General features: G+C 37.4%; 2 protein-coding genes across 2 annotated transcripts; one reads left to right on the plus strand and one right to left on the minus strand.

Annotated features, from left to right (window-relative positions):
• Window positions 1-800: 800 nt before the first annotated feature.
• On the plus strand, window positions 801-5,725 carry LOC110900152 (beta-1,3-galactosyltransferase 7). Its single transcript, XM_022147049.2, has 11 exons — window positions 801-919; window positions 1,027-1,117; window positions 1,252-1,298; window positions 2,124-2,332; window positions 3,255-3,318; window positions 3,638-3,710; window positions 3,779-3,899; window positions 4,349-4,436; window positions 4,559-4,684; window positions 5,026-5,135; window positions 5,241-5,725. The coding sequence occupies exons 1-11, from the start codon at window positions 810-812 to the stop codon at window positions 5,396-5,398; spliced, it is 1,197 nt and encodes a 398-aa protein (XP_022002741.1). The 5' UTR covers window positions 801-809; the 3' UTR covers window positions 5,399-5,725.
• Window positions 5,726-5,974: 249 nt separating this feature from the next.
• Window positions 5,975-16,147, minus strand: LOC110900151 (beta-galactosidase 10). Its single transcript, XM_022147048.2, has 19 exons — window positions 15,902-16,147; window positions 14,483-14,578; window positions 14,249-14,361; window positions 13,985-14,051; window positions 13,384-13,476; window positions 12,982-13,125; window positions 12,805-12,893; window positions 12,014-12,119; window positions 11,818-11,905; window positions 11,578-11,696; window positions 11,326-11,490; window positions 10,313-10,521; window positions 9,584-9,693; window positions 8,902-9,011; window positions 8,563-8,670; window positions 8,351-8,461; window positions 7,578-7,786; window positions 6,908-7,223; window positions 5,975-6,321 (listed from the first exon to the last, which is right to left on the minus strand). The coding sequence occupies exons 1-19, from the start codon at window positions 16,070-16,072 to the stop codon at window positions 6,211-6,213; spliced, it is 2,535 nt and encodes an 844-aa protein (XP_022002740.1). The 5' UTR covers window positions 16,073-16,147; the 3' UTR covers window positions 5,975-6,210.
• Window positions 16,148-25,099: the final 8,952 nt, after the last annotated feature.

A 25,099-nucleotide genomic window follows, 5' to 3' on the forward strand; every position in this document is an offset into this window, starting at 1 on the left:
TGCCACTAATACATAACTACATGTTTCAAGTTTCAAAAAGTATATATAATTAGTAGGATATATGACCAGTTTCAAGTTTTAAACAAACGACTAAACCGTGAAAACCTAACCATACGAATCTTAAACCGACCAAACTGACTGACTTGCTTCGATTTTACCTCATTGCACTGGCAAAGCTCTACTGGGGCCCGCGCGTGGGGGGGGGGGTTCACCGATTTTTTCATATGTAGTGTTAATTTTAACGAAAATTTCTGATTTTTTTTAGTGTAAAATATTGGAATTTTAAGAGTCCAATCCCCATTGATTTGAATTTTGAGAGTCTGCCTCCCACTGAGTTTTCGTTAAAACTCCGCCACCGCCTCATCGGTTTGTCTTTTTTATTGCCACCTCATAACAAGCATCGAAGGCCGATAGAGATCGTTGAGACAATAATCGCATCTTTAATAACAAGCATCGAAGGCCGATAGAGATCGTTGAGACTTTCTTTTGGATTTGTAATAGGTCTAGATGGAAAGATGTAGATTGGTCTAGTTGGCATTTGTTTCCCTTGGATTGAGTTGTTTTTCGATGGGTTGCTAGTTGGTCCTTTTTTTGAGGACCAATTGAGCGTTGTTTCCCTGAGTAAATGTCAGGGGACTATCCGAGTAACAAAATGACAAACCATAGGGAGCATACCTGCTATTTCCAAAATGTGGGGACTAAACGTGAAAAAATCTGAAACCACAGGGACCATCCGAGCAATTAACTCATAATAATAATAATAATAATATGACAAACTTCTGACACTTGATCATCTGACATTAAACAAGATGAACAACAACAACAACAACAACCGATCCAGTGGCCGCAAATTATCACCCAAATGGATACTCATTTTCAGCATCTTCACCTTCACATTCATCATCTTTTTCATCAACAGGTCTCTCTCAACCCATCACTCATAATCTCTATATTATATTATCACACACCCATTTGATCCACACATATAACTCTTTTATTCTTTCTTTTTTATTTTTTAATTTGTAGGGTGTGGGCCCCACTTGATCTAGATGGAACTGTTATGCGTAGAAGAGAACAAGAGATCAAGATTGTGTCTCATGATTGCCTCACAAACAAGGTAACATGTTCATGCATTTAGAAACTGTTTTTTTTTTTTTTTTTTTTTTTTTTTTTTTTTTTTTTTTAATTTATAAATATTTTGTTTATTAAAAGATGTTGTTGTCTGATGTGATGTTGGTGATTTTGGTTCAGGATAATGATTTATTGGGAGCAATTCAAAGATCCGATGAAGCGATCCGGTAAATAATTTGTTATCGATACATATTTTACGTAATATGAAAAGGGTTGTGCTAAACGTACCTCATTCTCCATTTTTTACCGAATGTACCCTCGTTAAATCAGTTGGTGTTGATGGGTTTAATATTCGGGTTTTGGGTAGTTCGGGTCAGGTTATTCGAGTTTTTTGTGTATGATATTGTATCCGATAACCGATCCGTACCACAGTCGGGTTCATCGGGTTTGGATTACTCGGTTATCGTGTGGTTTAGACTTTAGTAGGTTCGGGTTTTCCATTCAGAAGGGGATGGCGGCGCAGTTTGTTGCCCGTCTACCTGCTATTCTTATGTAATTTGCCGTGTTGATTGGAATGAAATTAATCTCGAAAGTAAAAAAAAAAAAAATTTGTATTCATGAATTCTTGATAACATGCCAAAAGTTGATTTGATGTAGTTCGGGTTAATCGGGTTTTGTGTTAATCCGTTCGGGTTTTTGATGTTTAAGTTTCTAACCGACACCCGACTGTATAAAAGGGTGAACGTTACTTATACGAACCATATAAGAGGCGACCTTCGTACGCTACATCTTATACGGGCCATTCTAAACAAAAAATAGAATAAATAAAATCAGTCAAATCAATAAGGGGTGCATTCAGCAACAGGGTACGTTTAGCCAACCCCTATAAAAATTACAACGTATTTTCATATTTTGGGAAGTTTTCGAGCTGCGGTTACAAAATTAATTGATGTTGTTTTGGATTCACAAATATCTTCTTATTTTTATTTTTATTTTATTTTTTTACAAATATAACACATTACACATTTAATGGATGACTGGAGTACTCTCAGGTCACTTGGAAACTCGATTTCGAGGCTGCGAATGGAGCTCCCTGGTGTCCAAAGTGTACCCGAGAAGGTTAACAATAGCAAGCTGCAAACAAACAAGACAGTTTTCGAGCACACAAGAAGGAAAAAAGCGTTTGTGGTTATCGGGATCAACACTGCTTTTAGTAGCAGAAGAAGGCGTGATTCGGTTAGAGAAACATGGATGCCTAGGGGTACTTTTCGTCCTTAAACGTTTGTACTAAAAAAAAAAACTTATATCAACAGTCCAATTTTTTTCTCCAAAAATGCATTTTTTAGGTAACCATTAGAACTCGATAGGGAAAACTCACGGGCCCCACCAATACCCTGCTAATGGACTGTAATGGTTTCGTTCAACAAACCACAGGGGCGAAAAACGTAATTAACTCTTTATTTATTTATATTTTAATTTTTAATTAAGTGGCATTATGGTCATTTCAAATAGAGTAAATTACAAAAATCGTCCTTTATGTATGTCACTTATTGCAAACTGTGTCCTTTGTCTTCAATAATTACAGAAAACGTACTCGATCTTTGCAAGCCCTTGCAAGTTATGTCCTTTAGCCCTAACTCAGATAAGTTTTGTGGTTAAATCTGACGAAATGGACCCCACATGAGGGTATTTTTGTGGTTAAATCTGACCAAATGGACCTCACATGAGAGTAAAATGACCAAAATACCCTCATGTGGGGTCCATTTGGTCAGATTTAACCACAAAAAACTAATTGAGTTAGGGCTAAAGGACATAACTTGCAAGGGTTTGCAAACATCGAGTATGTTTTCTGTAATTATTGAAGACAAAGGACACAGTTTGCAATAAGTGACATACATAAAGGAAGATTTTTGTAATTTACTCTTTCAAATAAACTAACAAAATAATTGGATGGGGTTAGTGAGGGTGAACTGTAATTGTTACAAAAGTGAAAGTATTGGTACTGTCTTGGCAATTTTTAAACAAATGGACTGTAATGGTTATTTTTAACAAACCGGACCAAAAACGTAATTAACTCTAAAAAAATGCATTTTGGTGACTGTTGATCAACTTTTTTGTGTATAACTGCTAACTATATTTTGTGAGTTTAGACAATTATATGTGAATGTTTTAACATTGTCTAGGCGAAAAGTTGATTCAGCTCGAGAAGGAAAAGGGCATTGTCGTCCGTTTCATAATTGGTCATAGGTGATTCGTGCTTTCGTTTCTTTACAATGAATGGCGCACAGTGGCGGAACCAGAACGATTTAGTTAGGGGGTCATCATAAGCTTATATTCTATACTGGTTCAAATTTGGGGGTCCATCTTTAATTTTGTTCTTCAAAAACTTTATAAAATAAAATTCAAAAAATTCCGGTGACCGGAGGGTCAACGGACCCTCTTGACCCCCCTCTGGTTCCGCCCCTGATGGTGCAAAACTCTTTCATTTTCACAAAAAAAAAAAAAAAAAAAAAACGATGATTTGTTTACAAAAAAATAAAGGATATGTTCTTTGGTTATTTTGCAGTGTGACATCTAAAAGCATTTTAGATCGAGCTATCGACTCTGAGGATTCACAACATAAGGACTTTTTGAGGCTTGTAAGATCAAACACACTTGATTTCATATTGATCACACGTACGGTTATTTGATATTATCATCGTTGCAGGAACATGTCGAAGGGTATCATGGATTAACCGCCAAAACAAGAACATTTTTCGCGACTGCATACGCTAATTGGGATGCAAAATTCTATGTCAAAGTGGACGATGATGTTCATGTCAATTTGGGTATATAAAGTTGCATGTTTAATATTATTTCGCATGTCTTCTTCAGTTTTTATTAAAAAAATAGTAAAATGCCATTTTCGTCCCTGAGGTTTGGCCAGTTTTGCGACTTTCGTCCAAAGGTTTGTTTTTACGCATCTGGATCCAAAAGGTTTGAAATCTTGCCATTTTCATTGGCTCGTTAACTCCATCCATTTTTTCCGTTAAGTCAGGGGTATTTCTGTCTTTTTTGTTAACCTAAAGGGCAATTCTGTCTTTTCAGGGGTATTCCGTTTTTTTACATAAAGTGAAAAAGACCAAATTGCCCTTTAAGTTAGCAAAAAAGACGGAAATACCCCTGACTTAACTGAAAAAATGGATGGAGTTAACGAGCTGGATGAACAAACCTTTTGTATCCAGATGCGGAAAAACAAACCTTTGGACGAAAGTCGCTCATTATCGTCATTTTGCAGGCATGTTAGCTTCAACTCTCGACAGGCATCAGTCAAAGCCTCGGGTCTACATCGGATGCATGAAATCTGGACCTGTTCTTTCTCAAAAGTAATTCCTCTAAATCTTTAATCTCTGTTTCTCATCAAAAGTGCAATATTTAAAAGACGAAATTATATAAATGTTTCGACTGATGGTCAAAGTCAAAGTAATTGACTTTTGGTGTTATGTAGGAATGTCAAATATCATGAACCTGAATACTGGAAATTCGGAGAGGAAGGAAACAAATATTTTTGGCATGCAACCGGACAAATTTATGCTATTTCACACGATCTTGCAGCATACATCTCCAGCAATCAGTAAGAATCCGTTGACTTTTTTGTCTTTCCGGTTTGGTCAACGGCTTTCAAATCTTGTTCTTTCATACAAGTTCAAAAAATAAAACTATATATTCATTACCAATGGCGGACCCAGGAATTTTTTGTTGGGGGTGCGGATGAGGCGTTCAACCATATTTTCAAGGGGTGCGGTCAGGTTTTTTGCCAAAAAAAAAAACACTAAAATGTTTTTTTCAAGGGGTGCGTCCGCCCACCCACGACTGTGGGTAGGTCCGCCACTGTTCATTACATAAATCTTGGTTTTGATAATATTTGTATGATAAACAAAGAATAATAGCGTAAAACGAATCTGAGTGATGCAGGCAAATACTACACAAGTATGCGAACGAAGATGTATCACTTGGCGCTTGGTTTATTGGTCTTGACGTTGAGCACATTGATGATCGAAACATGTGCTGTGGGACCCCTCCTGGTATGTACTTCTAAAAAAAATTTGTTAAAACTTAGAATAGAATTGAGGTTTGACTTTTACAAGTCAAAGTCAAAGTTTGCCAATGAAGGTTTCAACTTTATGTAGAATGTGAGTGGAAAGCGGAAACAGGCAACGTGTGCATTGCGTCATTCGATTGGAGTTGCAGTGGGATATGCAAATCCGTAGAAAGAATCAAAGAAGTTCATAAGAAATGTGGCGAAAATCGCGCTGCACTTTGGAACCGACCAACATTGAAAATTTGAGATGCTAAATTGTACCCGAGAAATCACACACGACAATCATGGAGATGACCGCAGTCGACGGTTTCTCTCAAGGCAGTTCTTGTGAGTCTCCATACAATCACAGAACACCTTTGTAAAAGCTGTCGCAAGAACAGTCGTATTCGAAATTTTCATATTTAAAAATTGAAGTCTATTATTTATAAAGTATTTATATGTTTGTTTAATGGTTCAAGTTACATTGTGCGATAAAGGACTAGAATGAGTTTTAGTATAAATAAAGGGTTAGGGTTATTGTATTTGTGCGCTTCTATTATTTAATAATAAAAAGAGTCGAACAGTTAGTTCAAATTGTGTTTGTGTCTGTTTGATCAAGGGCCTGATTTCCAACCAGTGACGGAGCTTGACTAAAAGTTCCGAGGGGGCGGAAAGTCATGGGATCCAATTTATTTATTGTATAAATATTTAGGCAAAATAATTTGGGGGGGGGGGGGGTGTGTGCACCCCCGGGTTTCCACTAAGCTCCGTCCCTGTTTCCAACTTGAATACACATATATAAAGAGACGTTCAATACAAAACCAGTTTTAAATAGAGAAATGCGTAAACACTCAAAACTATTGCTTAAACGTGATATTGGTACACATAAGTTATATTATCTTAGCGTCAAAACATTAGTTTCGACACCTGCTTACATGTACTCGAGACCCACCAAATATGGGTATTAGCGGATATAACCCTCAAAATAAAGATTACAAAAAACGCCAAACGTACCTAAAAAGGACTCGTAGTTATATAAAAAAAAACATAAGCCGTACAACATATCAAAATGGCAAGATTTAGCTACAAGTTACTTCTACCGCAAGTTTCTTCGTTATGCCAGGGCAGAGCTCCGTCTTGAAATTCTCTTTTGTTAATTCTACGGTGCACTCGTTCTTGTTCAAGCATTGCTGCACGGACAATGAGAAATGAAACCGCAATAAATGGGAACATAAATCTTTTTTGCATGAAGATGCATGCGAAAGCGAAACCACTTTGTATCATAGTTATTAATAGCGCTCATAGTGAGTGCTATAGCGAATAGCGTAGCATAGCACTCATGTGTCGCTATTTGATTTTGGCAACCTCCATAGCTGGCAAATAGCGGAATTTTAGGTTTTTTTTTTTTTTTTTTTTTTTTTGCTTTAGTACAAATAGCAGGATTTTGTAGGGTATAAAATAGCAGGATTTTAGGTTTTTTTTTTGTTAAGCATACATATAAAACATCGTATAAAAGCTTATTTGGATATAATATACATATAAAATATTTCTAAATTTTTTTTTCTCCTAGTGCGTCGCTAAACATAAAATAGCGCCCGCTATTTCATCGCCATCACTACATAACGTATAGGTAGCTTGTAGCTCTCGTCTACTATTCGCTATCAATAACTATGGTTTGTATCAATACGTACATTCCTAAACCCTAAACTCTAAACACTAACTTGGATATATCGATTGCCAAACGCTACTTTAAAGACCGCGAAAGTGATTGATTACCTTTTCAAGAATAGCAGTGGAATTAGGATCATGGCAATCTCCAACCGCAAACGATTGGCAAGTCCCGGTAGGAGTTCCATAGCTAGCAAACTTGAAAGCGGAAATTTGTGTGTCCATCGGGCATTTTAACTCCAAGTTCGCTTTGCTCTTTTGCAAGCTGTTGGTAACAAAAGAGGGATGATCTTCGGCTACATGAGCACAAAGAGCGGATAGTTTCCGTCTTGAAAACCTAATCTGAGTTGGGTCTCCACCTTTTTCTTCAAACATCACCAAAACGTTGCCCGACGGCTTGAACCAAGATCTTGGAACATGGTACCTATGATGACAATGTTTATAACTATAAGCTTTTTTTCTTGTAGAGTTCATTACTGTTTTCGTCCTTGTGGTTTGTCAAAAATCACTATTTTAGTCCATTAGTTTAAAAATTGCGATTTCAGTCCCTGTGGTTTCACTTTCGTAACCTTTTCAGTCCACCTCGTAACCATTTCAGTCCCTGTACTTAACATAATAAATGGATTAAAATGGTTACGAAAGTGAAACCACAGGGACTGAAATCGCAATTTTTAAACTAATGGACTGAAATAGTGATTTTTGACAAACCACAGGGACGAAAACAGTAATTAACTCTTTCTTGTATCTATGGGACAAAGGGGAGACGTTAGTAAGTTACCATCTTTGTGTCGGTTGTCCGCACCCCATATTACACTTATCGGGGTTAAACTTGCCTCTGTAATCACACGTTTTAACACACTTGTCGCTTGGAGCCTTTCGGGGCCAATATCTTCCGATTTGCTCTCCGTTTAACCATGCCAAGCCCTTTCCCATGTGAACCATGTCAAGTGCAACGGGTTCATCTCCAGGTGGCGCATCCACAACAGCCTACAAGATTCAATAATCGTAAAACAGAACCAAGAAAATAGGGGTGCAAACGAGCCGAGCGGCTCGAGAGCCACTCGAGATCGGCTCGAGAAAAAGCTCGAAATGAGCCGAGCCTTATCGAGCCCAAGCCGAGCTTGAGCCTCAAAACAAAGCTCGTTTGTTTATCGAGCCCGAGCTCGAGCCTCGCATGTGAAGCTCGTTAGGCTCGTTGAGCCTTATCGAGCCTTACTGTAAACTAGCCGAGTCGAGCCAAGCTTATTTAAACTTATTTACAAGCCGACCTCGAACCTAAAAATAAGCTTATTTAGTAAACGAGCCCAAGCCCGAGCTTCACTTATCGAGCTCGCGAGCCTAAAAAGTCTATTATTTATATTATTTTTATTTAATATGCTAATTAATAGATAATAAACGAGCCGAGCTCGAGAAAATACAAATGAGCCGAGCTCGAGCCCGAGCTCTCATAAGTGAATCGAGCTCGAGCTCGGCTCGGCTCGTTTGCACCCCTGCAAGAAAACGGTCTGAAATGGCTAAAATTAATGGAACCTAAGCTCGTTTGTCGCGTACCTTGTACCATGTCAACGGCTGGCTTTTAGGTGGCTCAGAAACCTTAGTCCAGTTCGCGTTTTTCGAAGCGTCCACATCGTATAGACTTAGATGCTCTCCTTCTAAACCGATCTGCAATAAAGCCAGAAAGAAGCGAGTCAAACCTAATACTTCAAATTTGACCAATTTGACTATTAAAAGTCAAATGTTAAAGACAAAGGAAAGGATTGTACCTTGTAGGTCCATGTGGCGTTAGATAAGTCATTGGTTCCATGCTTTAATCCTTTAAGTGTAACGTTGGTTACACCGGCTCCAACCCATTCGTAAAACGATCCTGCATTCTATTAAACGGGACCCACAATCACGTCAGTATTTCCTCTCACATCATAAAAAAAGGGTAATTGCACGGTACCCCTGACCGCGGGAGGGATCCCCCTCCCCAAGCTAGCGACCTGGCAACGCTGCCTGGCGGTGACTACCCAGCCGTTTCGAGGAGAGCGAAGATTCGTCTCACATCATATAGATACAAGACATAAAACGAAAACGTTAAAACATTAAAAAGAGTAACTTACTTGGAGGCCTACAGTCATGCTCAAAATAGCGATTTCGTTCTTCCCTGCCTTCAAAGAAACCGGCCCTTTAAATTTAAACGGTGAAACGGTACCATTTCCCGATGCGCTAGCTGAGTAGAACCAAGTAAATCATACAAACAATGTTACTCAGGCGTATAACTAATGATCAAATGAGTGAATAACAAATGGTCAAACTTCTTGAATAATAAGTTTGACTTTAGAATAATGTATAGGAAAAATTACAAGTTTTGTCCTTTATCTTAATACCACTTATCAGACGGTGTCCTTTTTAACGAATTTTGACAAGTTTTGCCCTTTACAAGGAATTTTGTTGCACATTTTGTCCTTTAGGCTTAACTCAGTTAGATTTTCTTGTTAAATCTTGTCACCCAAGGGTATTTTAGTCTTTTTACCCGTTTATTTAATATTATTTAAAAGAATAAAACAAAACATTTTAGGGTTGACTCTTGAAATAAATGGGTAAAAAAACTAAAATACCCTTGGGTGACAAGATTTAACAAGAAAATCTAACTGGGTTAAGCCTAAAGGACAAAACATGCAACAAAATTCCTTGTAAAGGGCAAAACTTGTCAAAATTCGTTAAAAAGGACACCGTCTGATAAGCGGTATTAAGATAAAGGGCAAAACTTGTAATTTTTCCTAATGTATATAGGCATATAACCTTGAAGTATGCCGTTGACAAAAAGATGGAGCGCGTGTCCCTTTGACTCAATGAGAAGAGTTGGTTTGCTTCCTTTCTTTAAAAACTCTTCATTCTTGTCAACAAATAAACTGCAAGAAAAATGTAACCTCCATTAATTTTGACTTTTACGAGTCAAAGTTCTTTTAGACGTTTGACTTATAGGTAAAGAGTTTTCTAAATGCTTTTAAAATACAAAGAAATCTAAGGGTGTCAATCGTGCCAGGTTGATGGATGGGCGGGTTGAAATGTTCAGCCCGAACTCGACCCATATTATTATATGGGTCAGGGATTTCAACCCTAACCCGCACACATATAAATGCGGGTCAACCCGAAGCCAACCCGTTTAACCCGTATTTTTAAATGGGTCATAAAGTTATGACGATTTATAACATGTTTAATGCTGAGTATGAGTGTGACAAGTAGATAATATATTGTGTCAAAACTAATTCATGATTATGACTAACGATGTAAAATAGAAACGGAAAGAACAAAAACAAAAATGTAATATTTTTTTCTAAATAGTTAAACGGGTTAATGAGTCAACCTGAACCCAACTTGTTTTTAATACGGGTCAACCCAAACCCAACCCGTTTTTTAAAACGGAATGTGTTAGTCGACCCAAACCTGTTTTTTTGTGTCGGGTTCGGGTTGGGTTGGCAGGTCGTGTCAAGAATTGCCGCCCCTAAAGAAATCTTTATATATACAAACCTTGTTGTATGCCAAAGGTAATCGGTAGTATCTTTTGTGGTGTTGATGTGATCGACAAAACCGTTGATAGTAAAGTCGGGTTTTCCCCAAATGCCGACTTTCTCGACGTATATTTCCCAGTTAAGTGCTTTCAGATCTTTATTCGGTGACACCATTGAAGACTGCAATAGCTCTGGTACCATTTCAACGGTCGAAGTTTGAGATTTAACCTGTTTAAAAACATGTATAATGTCAACTTTGACTTTTAAGGTCAACCAAACTACTTTTAAATCCTATAATTCGAGCACAGCCAGTGCTGTTTTTCTAGTAACTCTATGTCGTTTAATGTAGTCATAGATAGGGGTGCAAACGAGCCGAGCGGCTCGCGAGTTACTCGAGATCGGCTCGAGAAAAAGCTCGAAACGAGCCGAGCCTTATCGAGCCCGAGCCGAGCTTGAGCCTCAAAACAAAGCTCGTTTGTTTATCGAGCCTGAGCTCGAGCCTCGCATGTGAAGCTCGTTAGGCTCGTCGAGCCTTAGTGTAAATGAGCCGAGTCGAGCCGAGCTTATTTAAACTTGTTTCCAAGCCGACCTCGAACCTAAAAATAAGCTTATTTAGTAAACGAGCCCACGCCCGAGCTTCACTTATCGAGCCCGCGAGCCTAAAAAGTCTATTATTTATATTATTTTTATTTAATATAATAGTTAATAGATAATAAACGAGCCGAGCCCAAGTCGAGCTCGAGCTTGAGAAAATACAAACGAGCCGAGCTCGAGCTTTGAAAACAAAGCTCGAATCGAGCCGAGCTCGAGCCCAAGCTCTCATAAGTTAATCGAGCTCGAGCCTGGTCGAGCTCGGGCTCGGCTCGTTTGCACCCCTAGTCATAGATAATTTCTATAACCTTAAAATTTGTAGCTCTTGAACTCAAATTTTGAATGTTCGACCCTTCGTTTTGTATATAGCATGTTTGACACTCAAAAGTCAAACACGAAACAGGAACATGAGAATGAGAGAAGTGAAAGGTGGTTGGTTACCTTGGCGGTATTGAAGACGACATTTTTGCAGTCGGGAAGAATGCTCACCGACCATGCTGGCAGCGTATACGAAACATTCCGAAACTGTACCGTTTTCTCATCTTTATCGTCTAAGTTAGCGATAAAGGCAGCACATGTTCCCGATTGATCATCATAGACATCAGCCTAAGTAAAAAAAAAAAAAAAAAAAAAAACACAATCATCACATCTAGTAACAATGGGCAAATAGGTAATTTCGCCTGAAAAACGAACCTCTTGTTTAGGACCAAGATGAACCAAGGTCGGTTTGTTGTTCAACAATGCACGTTCACACAACTTTATAGCTCGATGTAGCTCCTTAAGGTGTCCCCATTTTGGAAACCTTGGTAACCCTACACCCCATATGTACAAGATATATACACTCTTGTAAGTTTGTGAGATACAAGTTTGACATTCAAAGTCAAAGTCAAAGTCAAAGTCAAAGGTCCATATTAAAGAGTTTCATGAGCTAACCATATTCGTCAACCGGTGCATCATAATCATAACTAGTGGTAATAAACGGCCCACCAGACGTACGTCCAAAGTTCGTCCCACCGTGATACTAAACTCGACAAGAAAAACAAAGTCAAAGTCAAACATGAAGAGAAATTATGCAGGGTATCAATACTAACAATTGCATTAATGAAATAAAAACTCATCAAAACAATACCATATAATAGTTATGTACACTTCCTCCTTTTTGGAAAAATCGAGCAACGGCGTACGCAACATCTTCTGCGGGCCGATGGGGATCTCTGCCTCCGAACGTCTTGAACCTATGCCACCATAACAAAGACCGCGTTTCATATATATTATTCACTTTAACTTCTATATTAAAAATAGAGTTTATTGTGAAATAAGTTTATTTGTATGTTGATAATAACTAGGGCTGCAAATGAACCGAACGAACACGAACAAGGCCCTGTTCGTTTGTTAAGAAAATAATGTGTTCACGAACTGTTCATGAACACTTACCTAACGAGATTCTATGTTCGTGTCCGTGCATTATGGAAATAAAATTGTTCATGTTCGTTTGAGTTCGTTTGTTTATTTTAGGTAACGAACACAAACGAAAGTTCATGAACACAAATGAACATAAGCCAAAACAAAGGGCGTTCATGAACAAAAATGAACATATGTAGAAAGGTAATATTTATTAAATATTATATTAATGGGGATTTTGAAGAATATAAATAAGATACAAGACGTAAACAACCCTAATGAACTACCAAATTCAAACGAACACATTACTGAACGTTCAAGAACATAAATGAACGACCGCGGTCACTGTTCATGTTCGTTCATTTAACTAAACGAACAAAAGTTTTTGTTCGTGTCCGTTCATTTATTAAACAAACGAACTTCTAGCCGAACAGTTCACGAACTGCTCGTTGAACGTTCTGTTCGTTTACAACCCTAATAATAACGTTAGATGGTGTACGAAAATTATGAGTTGCATACCATCCTGGCCAATTCTCAGTCCAGATTTTGGGCATCGTTGGATAGCTTGGCTTGAAATCATCACAGTAAAATGAATTACACGTATTGATCTGTAAATAATACAATGATGGTCAACTGGGTCATAAACATTATCGAGTTATGCGCAATTATGCATAAGGCGGTCAGCGGGACCCTTACCACTGGATCGGGAGCATCCCATTGCTGACACATTATCCACGGTACACCTATATTTTGAGAAAGAGCCATTTTAGCCGCCCATTGAGTGTAACGTTTGCCACCTTCGCCATATGCAGCTTCGTAGTATCCGTACTCGTTTTCCACCTACAATAAGTCAAACAAAAAAAAGTTACTTTCCGAACAGTGGCGAAGCTTGACCATGAAAACGGGGGGTCGAAAACGTATATACCCAAAAATTTATATACGAAAACTACATATATAACACTACTGAGCGAAAAGTTCGGGGGGTCGGGCGCCCCTCCCGGCCCCTCTTAAGCTACGCCCTTGTTTCCGAATAAACAAGAATTCGTATAGCCGTATCATTGTATGGTGTCAAGAGTTTGAGATTTGATCTTTACTTGCCTGAGCTAAGATAATGGGGCCACCCTGCGATGCGAAAAACTTATCTTTCTTCATCATATTCACAATTAGAGTTGTGAAGTTTTGCATGTAATGCTGCATTTTCGACCAACAACAGACGTTTATATACACAATATTCAGATTTCTTATGAAATTAGAAGAAATATTAACGAGTAAATTACAAAAATCGTCCTTTATGTATGTCACTTATTGCAAACTGTGTCCTTTGTCTTCAATAATTACAGAAAACGTACTCGATGTTTGAAAACCCTTGCAAGTTATGTCCTTTAGCCCTAACTCAGTTAATTTTTGTGGTTAAATCTGACCAAACGGACCCCACATGAGGGTATTTTTGTGGTTAAATCTGACCAAATAGACCCCACATGAGAGTAAAATGACCAAAATACCCTCATGCGGGGTCCATTTGTTTAGATTTAACCACAAAAAAATTAACTGAGTTAGGGCTAAAGGACATAACTTGCAAGGGTTTGCAAACATCGAGTACGTTTTCTGTAATTATTGAAGACAAAGGACATAGTTTGTAATAAGTGACATACATAAAGGACGATTTTTGTAATTTACTCAATATTAACCGATTTCTCACCTTGAAAGGTTCATTATCGGTTCTGAAGACGGTCCCAGGCACATAATGTAACCAAACAGGTATACCGCTGAATATTTTAATGGAAAGTCATCAGGAATCTTTGAAAGAAATATATTTTTTTTGAACGGCAGATTTGGATCACTGACGGACGACTGGAGTATCATCGTGCCACCAGCGGAACCACCCGATCATATAGTTTTAATATTTAAAGCATAAAAAACTCAATATTGAAATTAAATTGAGAAACAACAGTCATGGGCATACCCAAAGTTCCATTCTGCGGCAACGAATGGGCCGATCCGAAGAATCAAAAGCATACCGGCATCCTGAACTATCTTCACAAATTTGGGTAGATCGTACCTTCCACCAAAGTAGTACTAATAAAACAACGTCAAGAAAACGCACAAAAAAAGATTAATCAGTCAACATGAAGACAGTTGAAACTAGCAATTTTGACTTTTTGACAAAGTCAAAGTCAAAGCCTGAAATGCCACTCACATTGCCTGGTGATGGTTCATGTCCATTCCAAAATACGTACGTTTCAATCACGTCTACGCCTCCTTCTTTTGCAGTTTTTACCAATCCAGGCCACATCTATTAACAACAGAAAGTTGTATAGTTATGTAAATATCTTATGGAATCGTGTAAAGCTTCGCGTTTTAAAGGAAAACTTAAATCTTGTTAAAGGAATCCGATTCGTATTGCTACATAGCGTATAGGTCATATGTCGCTATATAGTATATAGTGATAAATAACATTTTTTTCTTTTTTTTCCTCATCTCCACTGCTCGATAACATGAAATAGCAGCCAGCAGGCGCTATTTCGTTGTTATCGCTACGTACCATATAGGTAGCTTGTCGCTATTGACAACTATGCCTCCAACTCAATCAAACAAATAAAAACTTCTCTCATTCTCCACAAAAAAATGGGATAAAGAAAATAAAATTATATCCATAAAACCCCTAAATTTTAATAAAATCAATCAATGCAAAGACTTTAGCTAATAATTAGGGTCAAATGTTTCACTTTCATATAACTAAACATATCAACCAATTATACATCACTTCCCATTTTGCTCACATTGTTAAATTACTAAAAAACCAATAAAAACCCTAACGCACATAATCAAAATAGGTAACCACTTGGGGTGTCCCAGAGGTGTACAAATCGGTTAATCGGTTTTTAAAAAACCGGTTAAAAAAAAACCGGTTTTTTCACCCAAAATAAAAACCGGTTTTTTTTATAACCGGTTCCGGTTACTAACCGGTTTTTGAGGTCCAAAACAATAACCGGTATAACCGGTTGGGACCGGTTTTTAACCGGTTTTTCCCAAAAAAACCGGGTTTTTAATAACCGGTTCGGTTAATAACCGGTTTTTGAAATCCAGAATAGTAACCAGTATAAAAACCGGCGGTTAAAAAAAACCGGTTATAAAAAAACCGGTTAAAAAAAAACCAGTTTCGGTTTTCCGGTTTCGGTTCTAAAACCAGTTTTTTTGTACACCTCTAGCCGGTGTCCCAGTGGCCAGCCTCACCCACCTCTTCCCAGAGGACCCCGGTTTGAATCCTGGCAGGCACACCCTTCAGGCTTTCGCTTTTGGTTGGGTAGTAACCGCCAGGCAGCTATGGGGCTAAGCTAGCTTGTGGAGTGGGATCACTCCAGTGGTTGGGAGGACCGTGCAATACCCCCCCCCCCCCAATCAAAATAGTAATATTCCTTTATTATTATTATTATTATCTAATTCTTTTAAAAATACACCAATATAGCACCTTCAACATAATCCCATTTCAAGAAACTCCCAACTCAAACAACCAAACACAAAACCAACAAACCCAAATCACACATCATCAAGATCCAAAATCTTTAATCAAAATCAGGTTAAAAATACAAACTTTTTAAATAATAAGCAGTCTTACAGCAGGAACACTTCTAGGGTAGTGAATAGCAGCTGAAATAAGAAGCTTTCTTTGACCATCAATGATGAGTGACTTACTATCATAAGTCACATTGTTAGCTGCTTCTACAAATAACAAAATGTACAACCACACAATGCACAAAAGAAACAGAGTACAAACAGATGAACCCATTCAAGAATGCTTCACTGGGTATCAAGATTTTCTACAATTTTGGATAAAGATTGAAACTTTTTATATGGGTTGTTATGGAATCAAACAGAAGTTGGATGAGGACACGTGTGGTGATCTGAGAAGGTGGGGTGGTGGGGTCCAGTGGATGGACCAACCGGCAGCCTGCATTTATCACCATTAGTGTGTGTGTTTTGTTGGTGAGAGAGAAATGGGAGATTTTCAAGAAGAAGGGTAAGATACAGAGAGATTGGTCAGATAAACAGCTCATGTGTTGTCTGAGGTTGAATTGATGACGGTGGTCGTCAGAGATTTTGCTGATTTAGTGGCAAGATTTTGGTAACAATAAAATATTGGCTAAATTACAACCTTTTATATTCTTACTAAGGGTGTACGGGGCGTTCTCGGGGAGGGCCATCGGTGAGGGGTTTCCCCGATCGGGAACACCGCCGCCGTCATCGCGGGGTCCCGATTCGGGGGGTGGTTTGGGTGTGGGTTCACCGATTGAATTTGCGCGTTGATCGAGATTTGACCGTTGAACAACGGTCGACTTTCATTAAAAAAAAAAAAATTCAATTTTTTTTAAACAATATATATAAACCAACCTAAATAATTTTTTTACCACTCTCATCACTCTCAAACCCACACCAAAAATCTCAAACTCAAATCTTTCAAACACAAAATGGATTCTAAGCTTCCGTTTCTTTCTACCCTACCCGACTTTCCCGACGATGGAGATGCATCGTCAAGCGATAGTAGCTTAATTTTCTTCCAAAATCTCATCCAACAAGCGGAGCTACTAGACACAGCATCGTCTAGTAAAAAAAATTATGTCCGTCGAGATCGTGTGGGGGGCCACGAGACACTCATGGCCGATTATTTTGATGAAAATCCAAAATTTAATGAAGATACTTTTCGTCACAGGTTTCGTATGTCCAAGTCTTTGTTCCTAAAAATTGTTAGTGACGTGGAAGCGTATGACGAGTGGTTTCAAGAAGGCTTAGACGGGAGAATGAAGAAAAGTTTTACACCGTTGCAAAAGGTTACTTCGGCAATTAAACAACTTGCAACCGGTAACCCACCAGACGAGGGGGACGAGTATTTAAATATGTCTGAAAGGACCTCTCGTGAGTGCCTTGAATATTTCTGCGAGACGGTATGTAAAAGGTATGGCGGTGAATTCCTACGTAGACCAACGAGCCACGACGTCGCGCTATTGTATCAGGCTCATGAGGAGAGGCATCACCTACCTGGTATGTTGGGTAGTCTGGATTGTACACACTTCGTCTGGAGAATGTGCCCCACAGAATTGCGTGGACAATATGTGGAACGGGCCGCAAGAAAAGATGTGGAACGGGCGTTTGGTGTGTTAAAGTCGAAGTGGGGAATACTAAATCGTCCAATGCGTTCGAAAACGGTGAGAAAGATAAGGTCCATCGTTGAGCATCTCGGAAGTTTAGATTTGCCTCACCTTGAAGTTGATTCGGACGACGAGTAGTTTGTTTTTATATTTTTCTAGTTTGAATGTATTTTTTTTTCTAGTTCGAATGTTTTTTTTTAATTTAATGAAATGTCTTTTATTTAATTTTTATTTTTATTAATCTTTTTTTTAATTTATAAACATGCATCATTTTAGAAAAAAAAAAAAACCAACTCCCCTAATAGGGGAGTGCCGCCATCAAAAAGGGGTATTAGGGGAGTGTTAGAGGGGAGTTGACGTGGCACTTTCTGGTTGGTTATGTGTAAGAGGGGGGACTCACCTATTAGGTGAGCACCCCTTACACCCTAAGGCGCTGTTTTTTACCTTTAAATTTGATAAGTTTTGTTCTTAACGTTTCAAAATCTTACACGATTTGCCTTTTGACCCTAACCCAGCTAATTTTAACTGTTAAGTAGAGGGCAAATCGGTCATTTTACCTAAATATTTAAAAAAATCCATTAGATATTAAATAGTTAAAACAAAATGAGTTATATTATATTATATAAAATAAATAAATAGCCTCTCTCTACTCTCTAACCATCTGCGGCAAACTCCCACACAGGCAAAACCCCCACACCAGAACCACCACCACCACACCAGAAGGGGAGAGCACCGCATTCGACACCGAAGAGCAACACAAAATCGAGGCGTCTGTTCGATAAGAGAGACCAGATTTAAGTATATCGCGGCGGCGGTGAGAACACGAAATGGAAACGAAGAATAAGGGGCCTTGGTGGTGGTCGGAGATAGGGGTGTTCAGAATTGGTTTCGAATTCGAAAAATTCGAAATTCGTTTAAATTCGATTCGATTATCAAGAATTCGTTTCGATTAGAAGAATTCGAATTCGAATTCGATTCAATTCGAGTCAAGTAAATCGGATACGAATCGAATACGAATTTATAATTTCAAATTCGATTCGAAATTCGAATAAAAATTATACATTTTTATTTATTATTTTTAAATATAATACATATATAACTTTTATTAGGCTATACTATAAATTATTTTCAAAATTTATTACAAGTATTAAAATTACCCGTTACCAAACTCACTACATGGATCATAATTAAAACCTAAGTAATAAATCTATCAATAGATTTCTAACCCTAAAAATATTATCTTGTAATGTGAAGTGGTTATTGCCGACTTCTCGTTTTGAATTTTAGACTTATAGTACTTTATTTGGAACATTTTAATGTGATATCGTGTTTTATGGCTGCTTTAAAATTTATGTTTCATTTATTTACATGTTTTTAAAGAATCTAAATCAAATCGAATTTATTCGAATTCGAATTTTTAATCGAATACGAATTGGGTTTTTTATTCAAATACGAATTCGAATCGAATTCGATAAGTTTTAATCGAATTCGAAACGAATACGAATTCAAGAAAAAATAAAAATTATTCGAATAATTCGATTCGAATAATTCGAAAATTCGATGTTCGATTCGATGAACACCCCTAGTCGGAGATGCCATTGGCGGAGGAGATGGAGGGGGTTTGTGTGTTTGTGGTTGGGGATCTGGTGGAGGGTAACGAAGTTAGATTGTAACTATTATTTTCTTGATCAAACAAGATCATAACTTTGTTACCCAGTCAATTTCAATTCAATTTGGATCAAATTACAAAACCCCAATACCCAGATCTCTGTGTCTTCTCATGAGATAACTTTTCGCTGTTCTGGCACCGTTAATTTCCCAGGTTCTAAGTCGTTGTTTAACGACAGATTCTTTTTCTTGGTTATAGGTGAGGGTGGGTGTGGGTTTTGAATGTGGATCTGGTGGGTGGGTTTTGAATGGTGGATGTGGTGGAGGGTAATGGTGGACGGTCGTGGTTGGGTGGAGGACAGTGGTGGTTGGATGGATTCTGAAGGTGGACGGTGGTGGTTGATAGGGGTTTCCGACGGTGAAGTTTTGGTTCGAGAGAATCGTATCGATAGGGTTTTCGAACGAGCTCCAGACAACGAATTTGTTGAGTTTTGGAGGATGAGGTTGCCGGAATCGGTGAGATCGGTGGTTGTGGCGGTGATGGTGGTAAGGAGAAGGATGGTGGAGAGGAGGAGGTGGTGGTGGTGGATGGTGGATGGTGGTGAATAAATTTGGTACAAAGTAGTCCCTGAATAATTTTTTTTTACAAAATAGCCCCTGGAAAGATGCAATGACAAAAATGCTCTCATGCGTAAGACACATGATCATACTTAACCAAAAGTCTAACTGGGTTTAGACTAAAGGACATAACATGCAATATTTTGAAACGTTAAAGACAAAACTCGTCAAATTTAAAGGTAAAGGACACCGCCTGCAATTTGGTACAAACATAAAGGACAAAACTTGTAATTTACTCTAAAATATTTAAAGGAGAATTCTATTGGCATACCAGCCAATTATCTACACACTTTGCCTTTTCAATACGGATCGTATTGCTTTTTCAATTTCCAATAAAGACTGATGTGTCAGATTTTGTCTATTAGACTGGACCTATAGGTCTATACAGGTCGTATACACCCCCTAAATTCTAAAAAAACAAGGGCTTAATTGATACATTAAGGGTCTATACGGGTCGTATAGACCCCCTGAATTCTCAAAAATACAAAGGGGTTAATTGATAAATCAGAGGGTCTATACAGGTCGTATAAACCCCCTGATTTATCATTTAACCCCTTATTTTTTTTAAGAATTAAGGGGTCTACATTATAAAGTTCTAAAAATGTTTTTTGTTTAAAAAATAAAAGAATTATTTTATTAAACTTTGTTAAAACTATGATTGAATGTGTACAAAAATTTGTGGAAAAAAAAAACTCATGGTATTCTTAAAAAAATTTAAGAAAGTTTTTATTTAAAATAAATAAATATTTTTTAGAAAACTCTGTTTAAACCATAAACAAATGTATAAAAAATTGTCAAAAAAAACCTCAACCAATACGACCCATTTTTTACAAAATTTTGTACACATTTAATCATAGTTTCAACAAAGTTTAATAAAAGAATTCTTTTATTTTTTAAACAAAAAACATTTTTAAATCTTTATCATGTAGACCCCCTGAATTCTCAAAAAAATAGGGGTTAAATGATAAATCAGGGGGTCGATACGACCCGTATAGGCCTATACGACACATATAGACCTCTACGACACGCATAGGTCCAGTCAAATAGACAAAATCTGAAACATCAGTCTTTATTGGAATTGAAAAAGCAATACGACCCGTATAGGCCTATACGACCCGTATTGAAGGTGTTGATTTAAGGGTTCAGGTGTGCCAATAATACGACCCTGTTTAAAAATAAAAAGAAGATAATTTTGGTAACTTAAAATATATAAAAATAAAAGAAGATAATTACAAAAATACTGTCATGTATCTTTCTTTTTTTATTAGAGTTAAATGCCCAGATAGTCCCTGTGGTTTGCCTTTTTTTCACCTTTAGTCCATAACTTTCTAAAATTACAGCTATCGTTCTCGAATAGTCCCTAGGCCTAACATCAGTTAGTTTTCTCAGTTAATAGTAGGATGTGAAATGACAAAAATACCCTTACTTTAAAACAAAATAATTTAACATATTAAATAGATTTATTTATTTGTAGGACCCACTGCTTTATAAAAAAAAAAAAAAAAAAAAAAAAAAAAAAAAAAAAAAAAAAAAAAAAAACCACCCCCACCTTCCTCTCTCTTTTTTCTCTTACCTTCTCATTCCACCGTCACCACCACAAAGAAAACCTAAACTTACCGCCACCACATTGAAGATCCAGTTGAAGATAACCCAATGAAACCACCAACATGAAGATCCATTACTTTTTCTTTCTAAAGTGCAACAAACATACTATATCAATTTACAAAATCGAGAACAACACTCTCATTCTCTAACCTTTCTCTCAATTAAATACTTCAACAAAAACAGTTACCAAACATCCCTATACTATCAACATAACTATATGCATTTCATCAAATTTATCAGACTTAAATCAATGTACACAAATTTTCAATAGCACAACATGTAATCATCATCCTCCATCCTAATAATTTATGGCAAATTTTCAGAAACCAATGCAGAACCATAACAGAAAAACATAAACAAAACAGATTAACAACCTCGATACTCGGAGGCTTTAAGTCAAAAATTATTGGCGATTATGGAGCCAGCTTGTGTTCTCTCTTGAGAAATTGTGGCCAGATTATGCAAATGTGAGATGCTACGAGAGGTGTATTCGAAATCAGGAACATGATCTTTGCTGGCCGCATCGAATTGAGAAGCTAGCCATGATTTTACTTCACCGATTCTGTTTGTATCGAAAGATCCACTAGTGGTTTTTGACAGTTCGATTGCAGGTTGTTGTGGATAATCAGGTGTGTCTCTCCCCTTTCTTACTTCATCCCATAGTCGGTTTGGGTGGGGTGGGAAAGACCACTCTGGCTAGAATATTGTACAACAATACACGAGTGAGGGATCACTTTCAACTTAAGGCATGGATTTGTGTATCCGATGAGTTTGATATATTTAAAACTAAGTTATAACCCGTGTACTACACGGGTTGGGCAATTTAATTTACTCAATGGTGTATGTATTAAGAATTTGTTACTCTTTTATTCTATAATCATTATACTTCATATTGTAAAATGTATATGAATTGAATTGAATATATCAAAAAAAAAAAAATTTAAGCATAAATAGCTAACCAATGGAATATCTGCTACAACTTTGATCCATCCATCACTAAAACAAAACTGACCATCCATTTTCTACCTTATGAACATTCCCCTCATAAGAATACTATAAATTTAATGTATAATGTTAGGACAAATAAATAAAACTAAAATAGTGTAAGGAAAATGAATACGATATAATTTTCTTCTTAATACCCAAGATTATGCAGAATGAGGAATCATCTTCTAGTGAAGGTCTAAAATGAAGGAAGAACTAAAGGTATCTTTAAAGTGGACTGACCAACCAACCGAAACACAAGAAAAAAAGCACCCAAGTCGCGGTCTCTTACAACCATATCTCTTCCAATTGTTAAATACAAAGTGTTTTCAAGTTTTTCAGCTTCTACTCTCCATGATCTCCCATTGCTTGTAGGAATGCGTATGTGTGAGGTTGTCTTTTCACCTGTGATTTTAATTACCATAAAATCAACTATGAATCTTTTCTAACTGTTTAAAATTAAAAAAAAAAAAGAAACAAAAAAGAATCACAATAAAAAGTATGAATCTTTTCTAACTGTTCAACACAAAGGGCAATTGACCAGCAGCAAATGTATAATTTTAAAAAATGTTGGGACAACCATTGTAACACTGAGTCGAGCATAGATTCTGAATGAACGGGGAGCCGAGAAGGGAATCAGATGAGATTGCGAGAACAATACTGGCAAGACCGCACGCCTCTAAGCATTTATCACTTTCAATTCTGTTTTGTCACTCGGTTGACATCAATCTTTAAGGTCCTGGAAACAAACACCTCCTCGCCACTCTGTCGGACATATTTCTCAAGTAATCTACACATATCTTAAGAAAGAAATGGCACAGCCGGGAACACACTATGAAATAAAGCTATAGAAGCATAAATTACACTCTGAAAGTAGAATCAACCACTTATCTATTGATTTGAGGCCGATGGACAAAATGTTATCTGTCACACGGTTAGAGTCCTTTTAGACAAAATAAACATGTAACAAAAGTCACATTTGGTATTAGATAAACTTTGCCCTCTTTTCAAACCGAAAGACACTCTTAATGCCTCCTATTAAGAAAGGTAAGACTTTAAGCCGTAAGGTAATAGATCAAAATACATTATACAGCTTTCATTGTTGCTACCAGGTCGCATGCCATACATATTTTTTTTAATAAATTACTATTATATATGCCCCATACATATTCAACCATCACAATCACAAAGCTTCAATGAGGCAATAATCTATAAATTTCAATATTTGAAAAAAAAAAAATACTGTACATCACCATAATATGAAGAACTTGAGGAAGTAACAGTACACATACCTTGAGGGCGTGGGTGTAGCGATTGAACTCCGGGAGGCTTTTGATTATCGGAATGAGGAGGGTTTGATGTCTATGCTTTAAATAATTGCACATTATGCTTTAAGGTATTGGAAAAGATAGAGATGCAATATTTTTAATAAAACATGAAAATTGAAAAATCTAAGAAAATTACACCTAGGATGATTTTAACATGGGGGCTTGAGAGTGTGACACATAGGATTCATAAAGATTGCTTTATTATATAGGAAGATAAGTGAAACTATATATCAATCTGTGGCTAAAGAAAGCAAACTATATAAGCTGTACTTTAATAAGGAAATCTGCATATGATCTTTGATGCGGAACTACGTAACAACCTGTATTGTCTGACAACTTTCAACTCCATATGTAAAAGATTTTGACAGGTAAAGTAACCCATTTTTCTTTCTGCTTCCTATTAGACTGGAGGGTATGGAGAGCCTCACCCCCAAGGGATGGGCCATCCCGTCACCGCCACGTAAGCAAGGCTTCAAGGGGATGGACCTAGGGGTGGGGGATGAGCCCCTTTATGTATATATATGTATGTATAGGTATATGTGAGAGAAGAGAGACACGGCGAGACCGGCGAGTGGGAGCCGTTTGGAACTAGCCAGGCCGAGGGGGGCGGTGTGGGGGACCGGCGCCGGGCCAAGCCGGGCCCCATACCGTCATAAAGTGATACACGTTCATATGAATAATAATAATCAATTACTCCATTATGAAAAGGAAGGAATATTAACATAATTGGTTGAATGGCTAAAAAGAATGCTCTTTCTTATCTCCACTCATCTTATTTACCTACATTTTCATACCATACAAACTAAAAACTACTCTCATTCCAATTTCCAGTTTACGTTTTCACTGTTAACAATGGCTGAAGCCGCTGCTGCTGCCCTCGTCAAAGTCATTTTTGAGAAGCTAGCCGATGAAGCCTTCAAGAAATATGCTTGCTCTCAGAATATCCACTCAGAGCTCAAGCAATTGGGGAGCACGTTGTCCCAGATCCAAGCTCTGCTTAATGATGCTTCTCACAAGGAAATAACTGATGAGTCTGTCAGCCTATGGCTCACTCATCTCCAACATTTGGCTTACGATATCGATGACGTACTTGATGAGGTGGCTACTGAAGCTATGTACCACCCCCACCCCCTTAGTATATTGACAAGTTTACTTGCAGGTTCCGAAAATAAAAAAATTCAAGTTCTGAACATTTTGAATTTTCACCACCAACAGCAAAAACATTTCTCAAGTATCTTTAAGAAAGTAATATTTTGTTTACATATCTCGTAAAGAAAGCACCTTTATGAATGTTTGTTGTTTACAGGAGATTTATAAGAGCAGAACTGGCTTCCAACAAGGTAATTATTGCCTCTTTGCTTGATGTTTGGGTTAATTCCTTTTCTTCACATTCTTAATTGTTGTTTTCTACAATTTGTTAGAGCCGAGTCTTGAATTAGAGTGTTTGGCAAATTATCTAGCTGAGCTACCTAAGCGTATTGTCATCAATGGAAAATTTTATAGTTGGCTTTGCTTCTTATTAATTTT

This window comes from Helianthus annuus, chromosome 13 (assembly GCF_002127325.2).
Source record: "Helianthus annuus cultivar XRQ/B chromosome 13, HanXRQr2.0-SUNRISE, whole genome shotgun sequence".
Lineage (NCBI taxonomy): Eukaryota > Viridiplantae > Streptophyta > Magnoliopsida > Asterales > Asteraceae > Helianthus > Helianthus annuus.